Raw genomic sequence first — 20,663 nt, 5'->3', positions numbered from 1 at the left:
GAACACCTGCAGCTGATCCAAGCTGCACATCCACAGCCAGCTCTCCCTCCCTGCACACTGGGGCTCTGAAGGAAGAGGGAAGCAGATTTATTTATCTCTGGCAATCTCTCAAGTGCAAGTCACCCCAGCCCTGGCTCCAAAGCCCTCTCCAAGGCTGTGCCTTGCAGGTTCCCTGTTCAGACTTGCAGGCCATTAGCAAAGGGGCAGAGCTGGCTCCTCTGACACAGATAACAAATCTGCTTCTTGTCTGACTCTGCTCTCTTCAGCAACGTGACAATTAACTCGACATTGGGATTGTCAGGACAAAGTCATCCTGAGCCTGGATCCTGGATTCAGACACCATCACCTCCCTTAAAAACCCCACCAAAATAAAGCCCCAGCATTTAAAACTAATCAGTCCTTTTAAATCCCTGCCAAATACCTATTTATGCCGTGAGCAAATAATTACTTTTCTACAAGGAAGAAAGTATTAATTAAGAGTATTCAGCAGACTCCTATTCTATAGGGTTTATCTGCCACAGGTGTCAGCCAGAGGTGAGAGACGGATTAGGATACAATCAAGGGCCTTCCAAGTTAAATCTCCTCCTTGTGGTTATCTGTTAATAACAAAGTTGTCACCAAAAGAAAGAATTTAATAGTTTTAATTGAGTTTAATTACTTGGAAACGCCTGGAAAATGGACCAGCTTGGTTGTAGCATTAAAAAAATAATAATAAAAAAAAATTCAAAGATAGAAATACCAGGGTCACATGTTTGAACAAAAAAAAGTCTGTGAGAATAATCATCCTTTCGCTGTAACATTTTATACCTTGATCAAAATTTGAGACATGAACAAGACTTTCCCAGAATAATGGGAAATTAACCATGTGCATGAGTTCTAGTTCAAGTAAATTCATGTCTTTTTCAGGAAAAAACCCACATTTCACTCTTTTACTAACTACACCTAAGTAGCTTAGCTTGCAATTTTATCTCTTTAATAACACAGGCTACAGCAGACTGAGCCTCTCAGAGCTTTCCTAGTGAAAGTATTTGTGAGAAAAGTTGTTTAAAGTAAGGAAAGTAGTTGAGGACCCAAAGGCCATTTTCAGAAGTGATTTACTTAAAGGAGTACACTTCAGGCTTTTTTGAAAAGGACCATCCCTTTTCTAACAGAACCTCTCAGTTTTTCAAGGTCCAAACTTTTTCCCACTAAAATAAGGACATTGTTTATGAAAAGATTGATACATCCAGGTTTATTGGACAATTTACTGAATTTAAATGATTAGTGTCATAAGACAGCACAGTGTGACCTTGTGGGAAGGCCACGATGGAGAGCAAATGTAACTGAATCCCTTTTCTTCAGGTACCTTTTCATATTCACCCTTCCTGTGATTTTAGGGGCACTTCTGAATATTCTTACTGTCTACTGAACAACTCCTTTTACTGTCATGTCTCTTCACATATGGCTGGAAATTATTCCAATAACCAAACGGGCACACAAGCCACTAAATCTCACATTTAGGGTCACACAGAGGGTGAAAAGTCTCTCCTCCCTCTGGAAAGGAGCTGTGCTTAGGGACAGGCAGCAAGGAGCACACGAATTTATCCAGGGTCTGAACCCATCAAGCCTGAAGTGGATTCCAGTCCTGTACAAGAATATGGAATATGTACCTAAATACAGGTTAAAGGCTGAGCATTGATGCTTGAGGATAAATAGAATTATTTTTATTTAGTAACACAAACGGTTCATGACCAAAAACCTACAAATAATTGCTTTTTACTGTACGTGGCATGCATTTCAGAAAAGGGAGTGGAATTTAAACCAAATCAATCTTAATTTCCTTCCCCTCAGCACAGGAAAGTCACTGTATTTCTATATGAAAGCCCCTGATTGCCCTGTGAAAAACACAAAACTTCTGGAAAGCTTGGTGGAAACACGCCATGGAGTGTAATCCTCAGCACAATGACATAGTTTGCACATGCAGCTTCCTAAAAAAAGTCATGTCCCCTTGGTTTTTCAAACTTTTTCCCCTTAAAACTTCAGTCCCAATTCAACCAAAGCAGGTTCCCCTTCCTCGAGCTTGTTTAATAACCCGGCATTGTTTCTGCTATTTATTTTATGTCAAAAATAATCCTTTAATAGTCCCAAATGCCACGTGTGCAGCTTGCTCAGAAGCCCTCCTGCTCCCCTAAGCTCCAGGACAAGGGGTTACATCCCCAGGAGCTCAGAGCATCTCTGTGCCCACCTCCAGCCTGCTGGGATCTGCTTTTGCTGCTCCTGCTGCTGCTGCTTCTCATCGCGATGATAAACACAGATGTCTGCTCCCGAAATACACGTTTGAAACAATCAAATGGCTGGAATTATTTACTCCCTTCTCTCCAATAATGAGCTAAATAATTGATATAGCAGCATGTCTAAAGTAACAGACTTCTTTATTACCTGCAGTGATTGAATGCTTCTTTAATTTAACTTAAAAAGGCATTAAACACAAGGTTTAGCCTCCAGTGGGTAAAAAAATCTCCAACTTCCTCAGAAAATCCTTTCCAAATTGTATTCATCTTGACTTAATCCATGATCTACTGAGTGAATTAGGCTCTATTTGTTTTGAAAATCTATTTTATGGAGTTCCAAGGGCTGTGTTTTCCTTAGGAAGGGCTTATTCTGCCTTTCTGCCCAGGATGCCTGCTAGCAGCCCTCAGCAGAGGCCTCTGCAGGTTCTGAACGTCCCAAGGTGCCCCACACATATGACTAACAAAATGTAAATAAACACAGCTGAGCCAGTAAGAAATTGGAAGGTTTTCTCATTAAAGAAATAAAATAAACAGATGTCCTTAAGCACTTTGGCTCATGTTTGTCAAAGGGATGGAAAACTCTCAGATGTTGGAGCAGCAGTCATGATATAAGGCCACATCTCAAGCGAGAGAAGGGGAAAAAAGCAATGCCCTGGCACTCAGAATTAACTAATAGTTCTCAAGGGAGGCCCCTTTTGATTTGAACCTTAGCAACTTCTACAAATAGTTTTTAACAGCCGAGCAATAAAATGGGGTTTTATTCCTTCTCAGTTTGTAAAGTAGTAAAGGACAGGCTCGGCCATTAGGAGCATGAATCACCAGCAGATTTGATTAAATCCCCATGGTGTTTCAATCAGGTCCTGCCTTTAGGGTCCTGTGAGAGAACAAAGCAGGGAAAAGCACAAGCTACTTGAAGCACTCAGTGAAACCAGGGAAGGGGAAAAAAAAAGAAATTAAAAAAATCAAACCTAGTGTTTTACAAGGATCTCGCGTAGAGCCAAGGAGGAACTTTTCAATGACTTTTTTTTTTTTAAATTGGAAATTATAATTCATTCAAAGGAAAACTTTTCATAAGAACATGTAACAGCCAGTGAAACTTTTGAGGAATAAGGTTTCTTAGATCCACAACATCATTTCTGGTGAGAACAAGACAGTCCAGTTCACAGCCAGCACACAGCAGCTATAACATTTGTTCCAATGCTAGAAAATCATATTTATGACCTGTCCTCAACTGGGCCAAGCAGAAACTTTTCCTACTCTCTCCAAAAGGTCCTGCTATGATTGGTGGACCCTCTCCTGGGTGACTGCAAGTCTCTCATCAGAGAGGCCCAGCCCATGTTTGCACAGGCTGGAAAGCTGAGGGCATCTCCTGTCTGCTCACGGCTTCAGTAAACCTCATGCTGCCACTTCTGAAACACAAAAGCATTAAAAAAATGTGGCTGTCACAGAAAAGCAGCCCCTGCTTCACACAAGCACCTCTGAGGCACACTGCAAGCCCTCAGGGAGTGCACAGAGGCTGCTGCACACAAAGCAAGCACACAGCCCCAGCTCCCGGGGCAGGGTCACACAGGGGAGCTGCACTGAAGCTTAACCCTGCACCCAGAGCACGGCTCTGCACGATTTTAAACCAGGACATAACGTGCTTTACACATTTTTGCAGTGTGTTCTTTTCTTAGTTTGAGGTAATTCCGAATGCTGAACAATCTCAGAAGTTACATGGCTCTTGCAGGGAATTTTATAGATCTGAACTCCCAGGTATCAGCAGGCACTGTCGAAGTGCTGATAAAGATCCAACACAATTCAAGAACTTAGACTGTCCTATGTGTTCAAATCTCTAAGCCCAGGTTAAAATGAAATCCTTGTCATTTGATTCCAGGATTTTAGAGTATCTTGGATATAAAATGAATTTTAACTCCAGTTTTCACTTTACTCACAAGTCACTTGGACACTTCAATACCAAGAAGTGGGATGCAACACAGAACAAGAATACACATTCTTGGAACAATACAAAATACTAAGAAAAGGTATTGGCTCACAGAACTCCCTCAAATTAGGAAAACAACACCCCCACTGCTCCCTTTTTTCCTTGATACCAGTCCTTCACAAAGCATGAGAATGAAACTGCAGTATAATACTTGAACACAAATTTCTGCAACTCTGTCAGTCTGAGAAATTTTAAGGCTTAGACAGCACAGGTTATGGAACAAACTTGCCAATATCCCAGTTGGGGAAAGAGGAATAGAGTCATGATTATTTTTGGCACAGGACTGCATGCAATCTCCTCATACTGTTTCTGAATTACTACCACCAAAAGAGTCTTTCTATGTCAAACAAGCCCCTTGACTTTTACCCAACTCCTGTGAAAGCCCAGCAGCACTGTTATGGATTTTGAGCCATTTTTCCCCACTATGTTCAGTCAATGATCTGGGGACAAACCTTTGCTGACCTGGCCAAGGCTGCAGCCATCTCCCTGTGGAGCAGGAGCTCCATCACACACACCTAAGGGTTAAAAAGGCTCCGTGGACACCACTAAAAGCCACAAGGGTCGACATCTGCTGAGGGCTGTAGGCACATGGTAAATATTCTGCAGCCATAGAGTGATCAGAAAGCTGCAGAACAGGTTTTATAAACCCTCCTGAACATAATACCCAGGGTTACCTGGCCCCTGGAACTTTTGGGGAGTTGCCTTTTCTTGTCACCCTATGGCAAAGAAATTAAGACCGAATTTCTGATGACTCTGCAATCCATGGGCTACAGCAAAGGGTTGGGAAGAGAGGACAAAAAGGAGCAGCCTAGGCTGGGCTATTCATTCATGCTTCAACTTTCAGTACATTTTGGGTTTTAACTGCAATTGGTGCTGTGGGCAAGTATTTTCTAAACACCTCAGAGTAACTCTCAATGCCCTGAGGAGGCCATATGTATGTTAAGAGCCACAGAGAAAACAAAGAGAATTTTCCCATGAAGTCAGATCAGAAAATATGCATTGAAGCATTAACCATTAATAACATGACTTTTTGTGAGTTCTTTCTCCTCTTTTTTTCTCATTTTTTGGACAGCTGCCTGTTGCTGCCATCACCAAGGAAGGGGCAACAGACACAACCATTTGTGATTAAGTAGCATAAGAACACAGGAATTTAGCCCCAAATCTCTGAAGCTGTGGTTGGTGCTCCTCCTCCCGTCTTTCAAGAAAAATCACCCCAGAAAGAGGTGTTATTCTTCAGCTTTAACAACTTTACAGACTAATTCTTTGAGCACCTGCAGCTCCACCAGTGCCACAGACAGGATGATACTGGGAGATAAATGTTGGCCAGGGGATGGTCAGGATCACATAAACTCACACCTCTTCTGGAGAAGGACAGAGAGAACCAAGATCTCCATGTGAGAGATTTAATTATAAGCATATGCCTGTCTAATTACAGGCATGTGAATTCTTTCATGGAGAATTTTGGTTTTGATACTTAATTTACTTGGAGATTAACACTTCCTACACTACTGAAGTAAGAGATTCTGGAACTATTAACCTCTGGCTGCTTCACTTGTACTTGATAGTTTTGAATTGTGCTACCATTTAACAGTTCCCAGGACAGCCTGTCTGACTGTTCTGTATTTCCCTCTTGGTTTAAAGTCTGTACCAAAGCCCACCAAAGCCTCTGGTTGTCTTTGGATCAAGCCACCAGCCTATAATAGTTTTATAAGTATTATAAACCATTTCCCTTACAGGAGAGTCCTGAGGAATTTAATACTGATGAAACAAATGAAGAACTGCAAAGCAAAAAGTCCTTCTAGAGAAGTTGCTCAAGGAACCTGTCATAACTCAATAGAGAAGGTGATTGATTCTTCCAAAATAATTCTCCAAATACATGATTCTCTAAATTAGTATAAAGGAAACAGCCAACAGAAGCCCCCACACAGCAGATTCCAACTCTACACCCTCTAAACGTGTGCAGGAGGCAGCAGGTGAAGGCATCTGCTTCAGGGGTGCTGTGCTAGACAAAGCCAGCCCATTAAGGGAATTCTCCCCATGAATTCAGCAGCCCCTGCCCAAGGCTGAGCTCGACCACAGAGCAGATCTGCACACCCTCAGTTTGTTTCCTGATCCTGCCTAATTCTTTCTGGTGTTTGTAGGCAGCAGGTCTGAGCTTACACACGCACACCTCGTTCATTATGTTCTCTGGGAAAAGTCACCACTTCAATTACCTTGTACAACATGGCCCTGGGTAAATCCCTGCCTGGAAACACATGCTTGGTTTTCAGAGGGCGCTGCTAGAAGTCTTAGCAGCATTCCAAGTGCTGCAGTAGACTTCCACACCACAAACACCATTTTATATCCTTTACAACTGTGCACATCTAACAGTGAACAATAAATCTATCTTACTAATTACACGTTCAGCTTGTTATAACCATCATAAAAAAGTACAGCTGGTAAAGCCATGAAATGATGTCAAATCATATTTCTGCTTTCTGGAGAGAAGCTGGGTTATTTTCCAGTCTCCTGACGAAGCTGAGTGCTCAAAGCCATGTGTGGAAACAGCTGCCAACTATGTCATCCACCTTTAATTAGGTAATGATATTGTCTTTTTTCCTACCCATTTAAAAGTGCTTGACATTCTGTAATTCAAAGTGACTTAGGTGTTTATCATAAAAAGCTGCCTTAGGAAGAAACTGAAGCACATGGTACTAAATCTGAACCAGTGTTTTCTCCTCAGCAGCCAAGTTCAGGCTGCTCAGCCACAGTTATCTAAAAAAATGGAATTGCCTGTGTTTCAAAGAGAGTATCTAAAGTATGGTCAGCTGAACATGTTTCTGAAGCCCCCTTAGACACGTGAGCTTCAGCAGCAATGTGGGAAGCACAGCCAGTTCTTCACGGCAACCCAGACAGAGGAACACAAAATCTCTCTTAAAAAATTGTCTGAGATTTGTAAGAAAACACTGGTCTAACAAAAAAAGTGTCAGCTTATTCAGGCTGGAGTTAATGGAGCCTGGCTGCTGGATGCTCTCTCTTGCAGATGACAGACACTGGAAGAACATCCCAGCAAGTGGCAGCTGAACAACACAAGCTTTGGAAAAACAAGGGGCTACTTGCAACATGAAAGGGAGGTAAATTAAATTTTCACATGTTCGGAGGAAATACCACAGGACACGTTTATACAAATATGTCTGAATAAAACAGGCAGCATCTGTTTGAATAGCTGGCTCATTAGCTGCCCCCACAGTTCCCAACACAATTTGGCTGGACAAGCAGTAATGCTAAAAAAATTAAATTTTACCTTCCCATATCTGGATGCAAAGGTTCCCGTGAGTAAGGAGTGAAAAATAATTATCGTCTCATCCAAATCCCATACAAACACACGCTGTGATGACAGATGGGGTGGAAAAAAGAAATATAGTTACATATTAGGCAACTGCAAGAACAGGTTCAGTCAGGAAATATGTCCTGTTGGACTAGAGATTTTTAAGATCTCAAGCCATTTGGAGCACTGACTGGATGTTTTGTGAAAGCAGGCAAAATGAAACATCAGGAATTTTGGAACTGCCATCCCAAGAGCCTGCTCTCCTAACAACCACAGAAATCCCCTGTTGCCTATCAAGTCAAGGGAACAAAACATCAGACTTACAAAAAGCCCAAAGGAAAAAAAAGGGTACTTATGAAGAATAGTTTGAGATGTTGATAACACAGAAATCGAGCAATTGTTTTGACTACTCGTGCCTGCAGGTTCCAGTTCTATTACTAATTCTGTTCTGTCTCTCAGATTTGCTAACAGAGGCAACTGTTCATCCTTGCTGGACGTACCAAAGGAATATAAATTAAAGTTATTACCTCAATCTCACTGTCAGCAGTAGGGGAAGGATCGTTGCTTCTTTTTGACCGGGCTCGTACCTTGCCATCTGACCCTCTGTGATGTCTGTCTGTCTCTACATCTTTTGCTGGTGTTGTTGAATATTCCCCTGTTAGGAGAAAGAAATTCCACTGTAAGCCTAAATTTTGTCACTGTAATTAGAGCACGAAACCTTTAATGGAAAAGCAACAGAAACCCTGTGAGAACACAATGAGAAAATCTTACTCTTTTCACACCAATAGCTAACAGTGTAAAAGAAATAAGTTTTAATTCCTAAGATTTGTTAAAACAATTTCAAGAATCACCAAAACCACATATATAACATCTCAAAAAGAACACATCGCTTCAAAAAACCTTACCAAAATTTTCACTGGAAAGAAAAAACTTTTGGAATTTTACTCCCCCCCATTCTTTTCAAAGACAGAAATTAGAAAGAACCCAAGACCGATTACTTGACTTTTGAAATTTACAGACTTCTGAAAGTCCAATTACAGACTTCTGAAATTTTTTTTCAAATCATTTTGGTTTTGTTTTCTTTTTTAAAATTAATGAATGAGAATGATTGAAAATATACTTCAACATCAACTTTTATTAAAAAATACAGCACTAACCTGTTGAGCCTTACCCCATTTCTCAGAGGATGGTATTTTAGAAATAACTGAGAAGACACAGTTAAAAGCAAACTTCCCATGTATAAAGTATCTGTTTTGATTGGCTTGAGTTTCACAGATCTGTCTGGGTTTCACTCACCTTACATTACAAATCCTTTTCAAACATATTTTTCTTTACACCTTGCTAAGTTGTGGCCTCTGCAACTTCCTAGAATAACCATACTCTTCTTCAGAGAAGCTGGGATTGTGCCTAGGAAGCCTTTTAGAAATTATCCTTTCTCAAAAAGGCTGAGATAAGATCTAAGGAACGGAAAATCCTCCAACTGCTTTTAGAGCAGTCTGTGATCACTTCTTTTTAAATAACAATGCTAGTTTATTTTTCTTTTAGATCAACCACAGATGTTCAGATTTGTTCTGTAAGTCAGCAGACCTTCAGTGGGTGTGTACTGTGATCATCCATCAATTGTGTGGTGTTTTATATAAATGTTATTGCACACCAATGAAAACTAGCAGGGAAGTGATATCTGAAGATTGCTCTTGAACAGGACACTGGGGGATCATAATCCACCAGTAATTCCATAAACTACTTAAGCTTTGAAACTTTAAAAATTAGGCATTCAAAGAGGAGACACAAATTTTGAAGCTTTTTTTTGGCGTGGGATTCATCTCAAACTTTCATATCAGACACAGTTTGTGCAGATTTTTTGAAGAGGGACTTTCTCTTGATGTTGTTTATGAATGCACGATATTAAGTGTTGCTGTAAGAGGTGAATATAATCCTTGACAAAGATATGGGCTAAAAAGTCATCAGACACTGAGGAAACTGAATTTTTCAAAGTATGGCTGTTTGTTTTGAATTCATGGCCATCCACGGCAGCCCTCGGTGCTGCTCTGGGGTTGGTATGTCATTGTCATTCTGTACTACTTAGAGGAGATCAAACCTCAAATACTCACAAAACCAACGCAGGATGGTTTTAGAGAGCTTGGACATTCCAATCTCTTCCCTAACCCCTGTGTAAGGACTGTTCAGTGCTAGAAAATCCGAGCATTTAAAAAACATTTAAAAAATACATTTAAAATACGCATTTAAAAAACTCCAACAACGAGAGGACAGCATTTACATCTCCGGATGGCTGAGGCTGCCAGGCTGGGAGCACAAGAGAGGCACCTACCAGAGAGAGATTCTGTGCTCTGGCTGGTGATGTTGTGGGAAGACTCCTGCAGGGAGTAGGTGGAGGTGGGGATGGCCGAGGGGCTGATGCTGTTGGCAGACACGTACGGGGAGTTGTAGGACGAGCTGTAATACTGAGAGTACTGGCTCTGAGGGAAGCTGGGATACGAGGAGTATTCCTTGGAGGGAGAAAAAGAAACAGCTAACTGGCATGGACCTGGTTTTATCTTACAAACAAGCAAGCCACCACAAAAGCTGTGTTACTTGTGCACGCAGCAAGTCACGGCTCGGGGACATTTCACTGAAGAACTGCATTGCATTCACTTAGGAAATTACATTTCTGCTTCTCACAAACATACTCCTATTTCATTATGCTAGACTAACCAGCAAGAGGCCAGAAATCTGGCAAGTTCTGGGTTTTTTGATAGGATTTTAGTTATCAGTGCTGACACATTTTATATTACAGAGTTTAACAATTTAATGTAAGAGTGAAGTAGGGCGGCTTTCTGAAAGGGGCCATGATGGGACACATAATCTTTGCAAACAACAAAACACCTAAGAAATTGCAAGAACAGAATGAATAACTGGGTGAGGGAAGGAGTAAAACAGGCTGCATTTTCCCATCATCAGCAACATCTTCTGATCAGCTCTTAGGCTAAAAATATGAAAAGAAAGTAGCAATTTTTTTTGCAGCAATGCTCACGACAGTCTGCCCAACTATCTCAGCAATAAATAAATAAATGCCTGAGTGATCTTGCCTACCTACAGAAAAAATGAACTAAATACATGAGGTGCAAGTGACCTTGGAGAGCTGAGGTATCACAAAACTCTTTGCCTTGATTTTAAGGCACCCAAAGAAACCCTATAGCATTATCCTTAAATGTTTGGTGGGTGCATTGTGAAAAGCAGGACACTAGAAAACATTACAAAATGCATCTCTGAACAATCAAAGCACAAAAGGTTTAATTTGTTTCTTTTTGTTTTAATTGCAACTCCTGTCCTTGTCCACCAAATTTGCTTTTCCAGACAGAGAACTGTGTTCAAGCTCTGGGCATTGTCTTTGAGTAGAAGGCTTTTATTCCCTCAGAAATTATAATTAGCCTCTGGTATTAAATAAAATTAATTAATAAATAGTCTTTAGAAAGACTAAAAGCACTTTCCTCTTTAACAGCTTACATCTTTGTCTGTGACAGCTATTTCATTAACTTTCAGTCACCAGGGAGCTCTCAAGAACAAAGACTCAAATTGTCATAAGAACAATTAGACTTGAAAAGAAATGAGATAATTTCATTGTTTTCTGCTACAGAAGATTACAAAATAATTTAAAAAGCCCAGCTTTTCCCCCTGTTTAGGCAACCTCCATACTTCAATCAAATGCCCTTCTGTCAGTAATGCTGATGTTTTAAGTCCAAACTGCAGCAACAAAGAAATTGCCCACTGTTGCCATTAAAAATACAAGTCAACAATCACCCTACAAACAAGGAACTGAAATTACTGGCCAACCAAAACACATTTTCTGGGACAGTGTACTCATTTGTTTGCTCCAAACAAGAAGAGCCATTTGCTACTGGAAAACATCTGTCTTGTGTTTTATTTATGCACACACATTCACCAAGGTATCTGAGGCATGGAGGCTATGGACAGGTGTGCCCTCAAAGAGGAAAGTGCACAGACAGCTCAGATGGCTCAACATCCAGCAGGGGCTGCCAAGGCCTCTCTCAGATTGTCCACACTTGCTGCACAGTGCCAGCACAGAGATGACAGGACTCTGGGAGCCATCCCCTCTGGAGAGGATGCACAACATAGCTGAAAGCTGTGAGATGGCAGAAGAATGAGGAAACTCAGTCAGAGACTGCCAGGGCACCCTGCTCCTGGCAAGGACTGCACTCTGTGTGTGTGCACTGAGACACATCTGAACATTAACCAGGGTACCCTGAAATCCAGCAAACAGACAGGTCCAAGGAGTAGAACACAATGGTGTTCAGCAAAACACAAAGCAATACCTTCCTTAAATATATGAGAACACTGAAATAATCTCTCTGATCTATAAACCTTGCAAGTGGTTTAAAATAAGTGACAGGGTTGCCAGCAACAGGTGCTGAACCATACCTGATGCACAGCACTGAATCCTGCAGAATTTGTCAGGCCGTTGGCTCCCTGGTAAATCCCTGTTGTGCCTGAGGGAAAGAGTGTAACAGTCATAAGACACACCAGCAATCAAAGTAACAGGGTATGTTAATTCAAGTAATTTCCAACAGGAAGTAAAATACCAGCTCACTGCAAAAAAGTATGGCACAAATCTGAGGCTGTAAAAACTTTGGGCTGTTACTGGGGTTTACTGACTGAAAGGCATTCATTACATGCACTAAAATATTGATTATTGGCTGGGAAACACAGCTGGAACACAAGGATTCAGCCCAGATTTAAAATTCAGTTACTTCTTTTTACAATAAGTAATGGAATAGTATTTTTTATCTTCTCCTCCTGTAGGAAAACCCCTCAGATCACACAGACATCCTCCCACATGTGCTGTTTCATGCATGGGTATCTGTCCTAATTGATCAGGTACCCAGGAGTTTTCAGAAGAAGAATCTGTTCCCTGGTGTTGGGATTCCCAATGTGAGAGCAATATTGCTGAGATTTCTGGGACAGCAAAGATATTTCTTCATCCTGGGATATCAGGAAGGGAAGGATGGACATGGTTCTGTCCCAGGCAGAGCAGCTGATGTTCAGCCAGGCTCCCTCAGCTGCAGGAAGCACCACCACAAAGACTTTGTTTGGAGAAGTAAAGAAATGGTCTGTCTTTGCCTCCCATCAGGCAGAGGTAGCAGAGCCATAAGCTCTCCTCTCCTCTCAAGTTCTAGCCTTGATTTAACCTCACTCTACGCTGGTTTTGATTTCAGCATTTTTCATTTCACATGGTGTGTCAAACAGGTGTGATTTTGGTGCTGCCTAGCTGCACTGGGCTCATTTTGGCTTCATTGTGTCACCTCAATGTACCATCAGACTGACCTAATCTGTACCTCATCAGACCTTTGGCCTTTTTTCCTCATCTGGCTTCTCACCATGTGAATGACTTTGGGCAGAGCTGTTTTAACCATGACACTCTGCACGTCTTCATGTGGCAACCATCCTCTGAGGTTCCACTTGCTTGTTTTTATTTTAGGACACCAGATTAGCTGGGGAATGGACAGCTGAACAAACTCCACTCTGCCAAGTGCAGCTACAAAGCACATGCACTGAGAAATAAATCTCAAGCCAAAAAGAAACGAGAGAGAGGACTCTGCCCTCCTGAACTAATTCGTTGCCACATGTGGTCTTTAAAAAGAAAATAGTGGAGAGGAAGAAAACAGAGTGCAGGTGACTGCCAGGTACCTGGAGCCTGGGTCTCTCCAGGGCCCAGAATGTGCTGGCTGGGAGCTGAGCCAGTGCAGGTGGGATTGGGGATCCTTCTCCTGGCATTCCTGCCTTGGAGGCAGCTCTGGGTGCATCAGTGTCCAATCCCTTCCAACAACCCACATGGGGAATCTGCCCAGAGACAGCAACACATCCAGCTCCTGGCGTTTCCCCACTTCCCACCCGTGACAGGTTTGCCAAAGGTCCCAGGTATGCAGCAGCAGGAAAATATTCCTGTGGCAGCAGCATTTCTCACCACTCAGAAGGAGAGTAATAGAGCCCCAGTGCTTACAGGCAAAAACAACTTCCACAGAAGACAAAACAGCTCTTGTACACCAGAGCTTGAAACAATACAGGGGGGAATTTTTGATTTTCCTAAACTGCCATTTAGAAACAATCCATCATCCTTTATTAAAGCTGTCAGGAGGGGGATGAGTTACCTCGAGGGACTCACGCTTTATGTGTAAATTGTGATGAGAACATGTTTATTGCTGTGCTACCTGCACATGATACTGCAGCTTCCTGGTTTCCAAACAGTCAGAGAGAGTGAGGAAAGGAGGGATTCACACAGCTGGATTAAAGAACTTACTCAGAACTCACTCAGAACTTTGTACCAGCTGTGAGGAGCGAGTGTGCCCCTGCACACACAGGGAAGTGAGCAGGGAGAGGAGGGCAGGAATGTGGGGATGAGAGGATGGGGAATGGCTCCACAGCTCCCCACAGTGCACAGTGACTGGACCCAACGGGGTGGATTTTACACTGGGGTTTTGTAAATTACATTTTTGCCACTTTGGCTGAGCTATCCAAGTTCAGGTGTTCCTGGAGGCCACTGCAGGCTGGGTCCCTCTGCACAGGGGATTTTCCAAAGGAGGGACAAATTTTTTTGCCCACATACTTAAATATTTGTGAAAGTGCTGAAGACTTCTATTCCCTATAAACCAAAGTTCAACCTGGCAACTCAGGTTTTTCTCTTCTTCTGGTTCCTGTCACTGTATCCTGACCAAGGAGGACTACCATCTCAGCCTTGTTTGTCTAACTGAGATCAAACACAATCCTTTTCCTTGCCCTCCAGCAGTGCATTCAGAGATCTGAACACCCTCCCCACAGCACACCTTGAGAGCTGCTAAGCTCAGGATGTCTTGGCAGCTCGGTGTTACAGCAGAATAATTACAGATAAGGACACTGGGGACAACCAAAGTCAGTAAACACTGGGAATTTCTTCCCAGCTGAACAAGGATGAAAAGAAGGGAGAAGAAAAAAAATCAATTATCTGCATGGAAAAGAAAGTTCTTAAAGATTCAGATTCAGCAATATTTGTCTTGGGAACTATTATAGCTCAGACCCTGTTCCACTTCACAGGGCAGGCTCGAGAGACCAGACCATGTTTTCAATGATGCACCCTCAGCTCAAATGGCAGGAAAACACACAAGTGCCACAGGCAACGGAGACAGAGATAAACCCTCTCTCTCCATAAACAGAGAATGAGGCCTGCAGGTCACAATTTCTGTGAGCAGCCTTGTAGAGTTCAGCAGTTCAGAAAACATACCAGAACCAGCCCCAAATGTTTGCTTTTCCTCAGTAGGTTGTTGGTAGGAAATAAACACTTTCACAACAAAATGAATTCTGCCAGGTGCAATTTCAGTTTTGCATCAGTAAACTTTACACTCAAGAAACTGGAAAATTATCAACAGATATTGCAAATTAGCCCTATTTCCCATGTAACCATTTTCCCCCTCAAACACTTTCCCAAGTAATAGCACTTGAAATATTCAGAGGAAGACTGGAATGAAGTTTGAAAGTGGTGCTGTGTGGAAAGGAGCACTTCTAGGAAGCCCCTTGGTAAGCAATGTACATGAATGCCTGGCCCCCTCTCATTTCTGCCTATTTCTACAGGACTTTTACTTTCACATATTTTTATTTTCCATGGACCTCTGAAGACAACACACACTCTCAAACTGAGGCTGGTTTTACATTTGCAATACTGTAGAGGTGGGAGCAAGCAGTTTGTTTCCATCTCTCTTGGTAGCTCAATGCCAAGTAATTGCATCCAAACTCCCTGCAAATCAGAAACAAGCCTAGGATCTCCCCCTTTGGATCTTCTCCATATGGAATATGGCTCACATCTGTGTTCAATCAAGCCAGTTGCTAAATGTCACAATGCCCTCATTCACAGGTAGCTTAAAGAACATTTAGCTCATAATAAAACAATCTGAACTCTGAAGCAGAACAGCTCTTCAGATGTGTGGCACTGTAAGTGTTCCTGTGAAGTATTCCTATCACAAACACACTCTCATGGACAGACACTGCATGAAAGGAGTCCACATGCCAGGCAGAGCCAGTGCCATGATTTTTCCTTGATAAGTAGATGCGGCCCTTCTCTATGGGAGCGTCCAAGGGCAACATGTACAGAAAAACTCTTTGTGAGCTGATTAATGTTCTATTCCTGCTCTCAAACAGATGGATTTCATTTGCTGTTTTCCCCTCATTCACGTTTTAATTCGAGCATTCCCAAAAAGCCTATGCCATGGTCAATGATCATTTCAATGGTGCGTGATCTGGCCAGCAAAAACTTTCATACCAGCTTCTCACCCTCTACATCTGTCTTTCAGTCTCTGCAGTATAGGCTACATTTCTTCCCCTCCTTGCCAGGTATGAGTAAGTAAAGAAAAGAAAGGAATATTTATGGTTATTTTCAGTGCATTCAGAACTAAACCATATTTTTTCATTGTTAAGAAAAAAAATTGTTTTTTTCAGCTCATGAATGATACAGGAATACTGGTCTCCTAGGGAGTGGTGATTATGAAGACAGGACAGGCGTGTGGTGTAGCTCAGATCAAAACCACAGCAAGCTTTGAAAATCAGGCTTGTGTCCTTGTCTTTCACAGGTCAGAGGGGCCCTGCCAACAGGGAGGTGCTCTCCAAGCCTCCTGTACTGTTCAAAAGAGAATAAGCTGCTGTATTTAGAAGAACAGATGGTTTGCACTTCCAGCATTCAATGAAATACCCAACAGTCAGAGGAGATGGCCAGGTTCAATACAGCTGGACAGCTTCAGTGTTTATCATGGCTCTCTGGGCAGCCAACTATGAGCCCAAGAACACTGAAAAGATGCAACACGGAGGGTGGCTACCATGGGCATTTCTGAGTATGTTTGTGTCATGATTTAATTCCCAAAAAACAGAATGAGGAAGCTCAGACCTAAGTATTTCCTCTAACTCTTAGATGAAACACACAATGGCTCCACAGAGAGTTCTCTCAAAGGATTTAGGGCCATTTAGGACTAATAAAATAAATGTCTGCAGGGGTCAGCTGAATTGCTGGTGTTTTACAAGCCTGCACACAATGGCCTGTGCACTCTGACATCATCAGGCTGCTCTCCTGCAGGAAGCACTGCTGGCTGTGGGTGATGAAGGCAAAGCCCCAGTCCTCCTCCCTGCACTGTGTGCTTTACCCTGGGCTATGAACAACATCTGCCTGAAGACTTCCATGGTAATTCAGAAAGGTTCTTTGCGGTGCTTTAGCTCTGTGACAAGCTAATGTTTCCTGCAGTAAATACTGCCTTCTCCAAGCTGCTACACTTTTAGTGAGAGGTTAAGCACTCATCAAAATTACCTCCCACCAGCTATACTCTAGTGCCTTGTAAGGTTCCAAATCCTACAACATCTGCCTGCATTTACTGGGCAAGAAGACTCATAAAACCTTGCATGGTTGTCAGCTGTGGAGGCACTTCAAGACTATCCAACCTGTTAAAGGAGAACAAAAACTCAACCCATATGTACTTTTGCAGCAGACTGCTCAACTGTTTGCCATTAGGTGTAATGAACCCTTCCCCAAAAAGTCTTGTATTTCTGTCTGGAAGGGCTCAGACAGTGCAGGGAAGAGCACACTGCATTAACCTGGATGAAAAGTATTATTCTACAGTGTTACACCACTTGACATCAGCAGTGTCTGGTAAAGGACATTGCTCCCAAAAGCATTTGAACACCTCCTGCAGATATTTCAGATACAAAACCCATTCTAAATAAGTCCATATTTCTCTCACCACAATCCCATGCAGTCCTGTCAGCCTGGCCAGGTGTTTGAGGGCACTCTGCATGGTGATATAAAGCACATTTCACAGTTCAGCTTTTCTGAGTCAAAGCTCTTCCCCTGCTCCTGGGAGCACTCAACCCACAGGGCCTCAAAGAGCTTTAATAAGTGATGACCAAAGCAGCTTTAAGAGCCTGGCTTTTACCATCCTTTTGAGCTTGGTCATTTGTATAGCTCAATCCTGATCAACAATGGTGTTGAAAGTGCTGGGATGGTTTACAGTTACTCTCAGGATCTGAACCATGGGAAAGCAGATAGATTTTACTGTACTCTGAGAAAGTGTTTTTAACCACTTCTAACAATGCTACAGCTATAGAAGGAAATCACACTGGTCTGTCTTCAAAAACAACTCACAAGGAAATGTTTTGGGCCAAAAAGGGAGCATCCTTACAGCAAGGATGTAGACTCTTTTTTGTTGAAAAAAACAACCAGCAAAACTGACTTTATTTGGGTGACTCCATGGACACCAAAGAATAAAGATTGCCCCAGCTGCAGTTTCATCCTGGACCAAATCCTTCACTGATGGATAACAAGACATGATAAAGGAAATCTGGATTTGCCTCCTCCTAGGCTAGTTAGTGGCCATGGACTTCCAGTTCCCAGGTGACCATCCAAATCTAAGTAGCCTTGTCACATCTACTGTCATGCCACTGGGGATAAAAACTTGCCCTGTCAGCACAGCTGTTATTTAGCAATTCTATTCCTCCTGAGCAAAGTAAATCTCCAAATACCAGTGGAAAAGAGGGAGCTGGTCAGCACATCTCCACTCTGACCCATTACTTAGCACCCCTCTAAGTCTCAACTGATTCTTGAGGCTTTTCCAGCCTCCCTGCACTTCAGTACTGCAGAGGCTCCACGAGAAGAGCCACAACAGAGAAAAATGGAAGAAACTTGACAACAGAGTTGTCAAGCAGAGTGATCCTTGTCCTGGTAATGACTTGTAAGCATCAATAAATATGCCAGTTACAGACTTTCTAAGTCAAATTTTCATCCTCCTCTTTTTATCCGTGATAACTTAGTGGAGCTGCTCTTCAGACAGTGCAGGTATTCTCACAGTTCTAGAGGTCACAGTGCTGCAGTGCAGAAATGTCAGTGTTTAAACCCTGCCAATATAAACAGAAGGGGCATCCAAACTACAAATAAAAAGGCCCATGCAAGAGAGTTATCCACTGCCAGCAGAGCAATTGAGAAACTCCTGAGCTGCACAGCCTGTGCTGACTCAAGCAGGGTCAGGCTGAACTTGTCCACAAACATCATCCCAGTCTCTCATCAAATGGCTGAATTCTGTGTTTTCCACCACAGCATTACCTCACACAGTGCTTGGAGATGAGATACAGCAAAAGCAGTACCAGAACAGCACGGCATCATGAATCTGATGTTTCCTAACTTTCAAATGCTTGACTCTGCAGGTATGATGATTCTTGATACAGATTTTTATATGTAATTTTACACTAGCTCTTCCATTGCCTTCTAGACATTTTCAAAATCATTAGGTAAACTGAATCAATTATTCAGTGAAGCTTCCATAACATTTTAGCATATTCTTTGCCAATTGCACTGTAAGCTGAATAATCAAGGCCAAGTTCATAATTTCCCAAGCTGTTACCATCCTATGTTTTTGGATTTTTTTATATCCTACAGAAGCAATGAAAATAAAATCCACAGAGAAGTCTCTATAACATCCAAACATCTCTGTGACTGTTTTCTGTGTTGATTTTGCACATTAATCCACATTTTGAGATTTCTATCTGACTTTCACCAATGCTCCCAAGACAGTCAAGCAGCATATGATGGAAATGTCACTTCTTTCTTCTCTGTAGATGCCCCCTTTCTCACCACACAAACTTTTCCCTGTATTTTCCTTATCTTCCCTTTACTACTGCCCCTACCTTACTGCTTCTCTCTGTCACACAGCTGCTCCCATCTCTCCAGTGCCACCTCTGCAAGCCTGACGACAAAGCCACACAAAACTCTCAAGGAGACACAAGACACCTCCAAAATAAAAGCTCTGCCTCAGAGAAGATTCCTGTTTTGACTGCACCAGTTAATATTTAATTTCCATTAAATGGCAAGAGGTAGAGCAGAGCTTTCCCCTTGGGCAGCAGTAGCACAGATCCTTGCAGCCTCCAGTGCATCACTGTCAACACCTTTGCCTCTCCCACGGACTTCCCCTCTCCTACAAGTCAGCTCCTTTTAAAACAAAGTAAATGGAGCACAGTCAGCCCCTGGTGTTTAAAAATCTTTGAAAGGGAGACTGTGCTGTTATTCTGAGGAACCTTGTATTTACACTGAAAAAAGTGAGGTCTGACCCCTCCTGAAGAGAGGCCTCTCCCTGCTGAACCCACCACGGAGTGGAGCACGACTTTACTGCCACGCTCTGAGACTGCCATTAATGCAAACCAGGTGTCCAGCAGAAGCTTTTGAAAGAGGCTGCTCCTTTTCTACTGAAGTTTTAATTTTATCAATCTAAGCCAGCTGAGTGACAGGCTGCTGAGAACATGCTCTCACTTTCCTTCATTTTTGGGGCTTCACGTGGATTCACGACCTGGATGCCAAAGTGTGATCCACATTCCTCAGGTGTAGATTGAAATTTCATCACTATTTTCATCACCAACTACTTCAAGAATCAAGTTTAAAACTAAACATGGCCTTCCTTTGCAAAATTCATACAGGCAGAGGTAACTGTTCACACCAAATTGGTATTTATGATCTCGTATTGAATTTTTAACACACAAATTGGCACATAATTGTAAGAAATTCTGGCATCTCTTGGAAAAAAATTTGTCTAGATTATCCAGATATCAACAAGGGTCAAAATGTTTTCAGCATAAGACAACACTTTAATTGATTAATTATTCAGATTTTACTTGTTCTCAGGCCAGGAGAACAATTCATAACCAATTCATTCCACAAACATAAGCAATATATATATAATTAATCAATTTTAAATTAGTGTTGCACAAAAGAAATGCTAATTTCTATTCATTCACTACTTCACAGCTCATCAGAAGGGCTCTGCAAAGAAAACAAATGTTAAGCAGTAGCAAAGAATTTCACTGCATAGGTCTTTGGTCCCAAATTTATGTCTGTCCCAAGCTCAACACTGCTCTGCAATTCCTTGGCAAAGGAAAGTTATCCCAGTTACATAACTGATTTTTCCTTTGTAATGTAAAAAGTATTTTGTGGGTAGATAGATTTGGATATTAAAAAACCCCAAAAAAGCAGTCAAATCTTTTCCTGCCCAACAACAGCATCCACAGTGGTCTTTGGCCACAGTTTCAACTGTTGTGC

The 20,663-nt window shown here is 42.1% G+C and overlaps 1 protein-coding gene across 1 annotated transcript in view; it reads right to left on the bottom strand.

The window, feature by feature from the left end:
* EYA2 (EYA transcriptional coactivator and phosphatase 2) overlaps window positions 1-20,663 on the bottom strand; it is an 87,556-nt gene that overhangs the window by 17,244 nt on the left and 49,649 nt on the right. The window contains exons 6-9 of the mRNA XM_036396000.2: window positions 11,999-12,066; window positions 9,891-10,068; window positions 8,089-8,216; window positions 7,538-7,621 (exon numbers count right to left, since the gene is read on the bottom strand). Of these exons, the coding sequence (XP_036251893.1) occupies window positions 7,538-7,621; window positions 8,089-8,216; window positions 9,891-10,068; window positions 11,999-12,066 (458 nt within the window). The remainder of the gene's footprint in view (window positions 1-7,537; window positions 7,622-8,088; window positions 8,217-9,890; window positions 10,069-11,998; window positions 12,067-20,663) is intronic.

Source organism: Molothrus ater, chromosome 17 (genome assembly GCF_012460135.2).
Source record: "Molothrus ater isolate BHLD 08-10-18 breed brown headed cowbird chromosome 17, BPBGC_Mater_1.1, whole genome shotgun sequence".
NCBI lineage: Eukaryota > Metazoa > Chordata > Aves > Passeriformes > Icteridae > Molothrus > Molothrus ater.
Note: the sequence above shows the minus strand (reverse complement) of the source record. Positions and strands in the feature narration are given on the sequence as shown.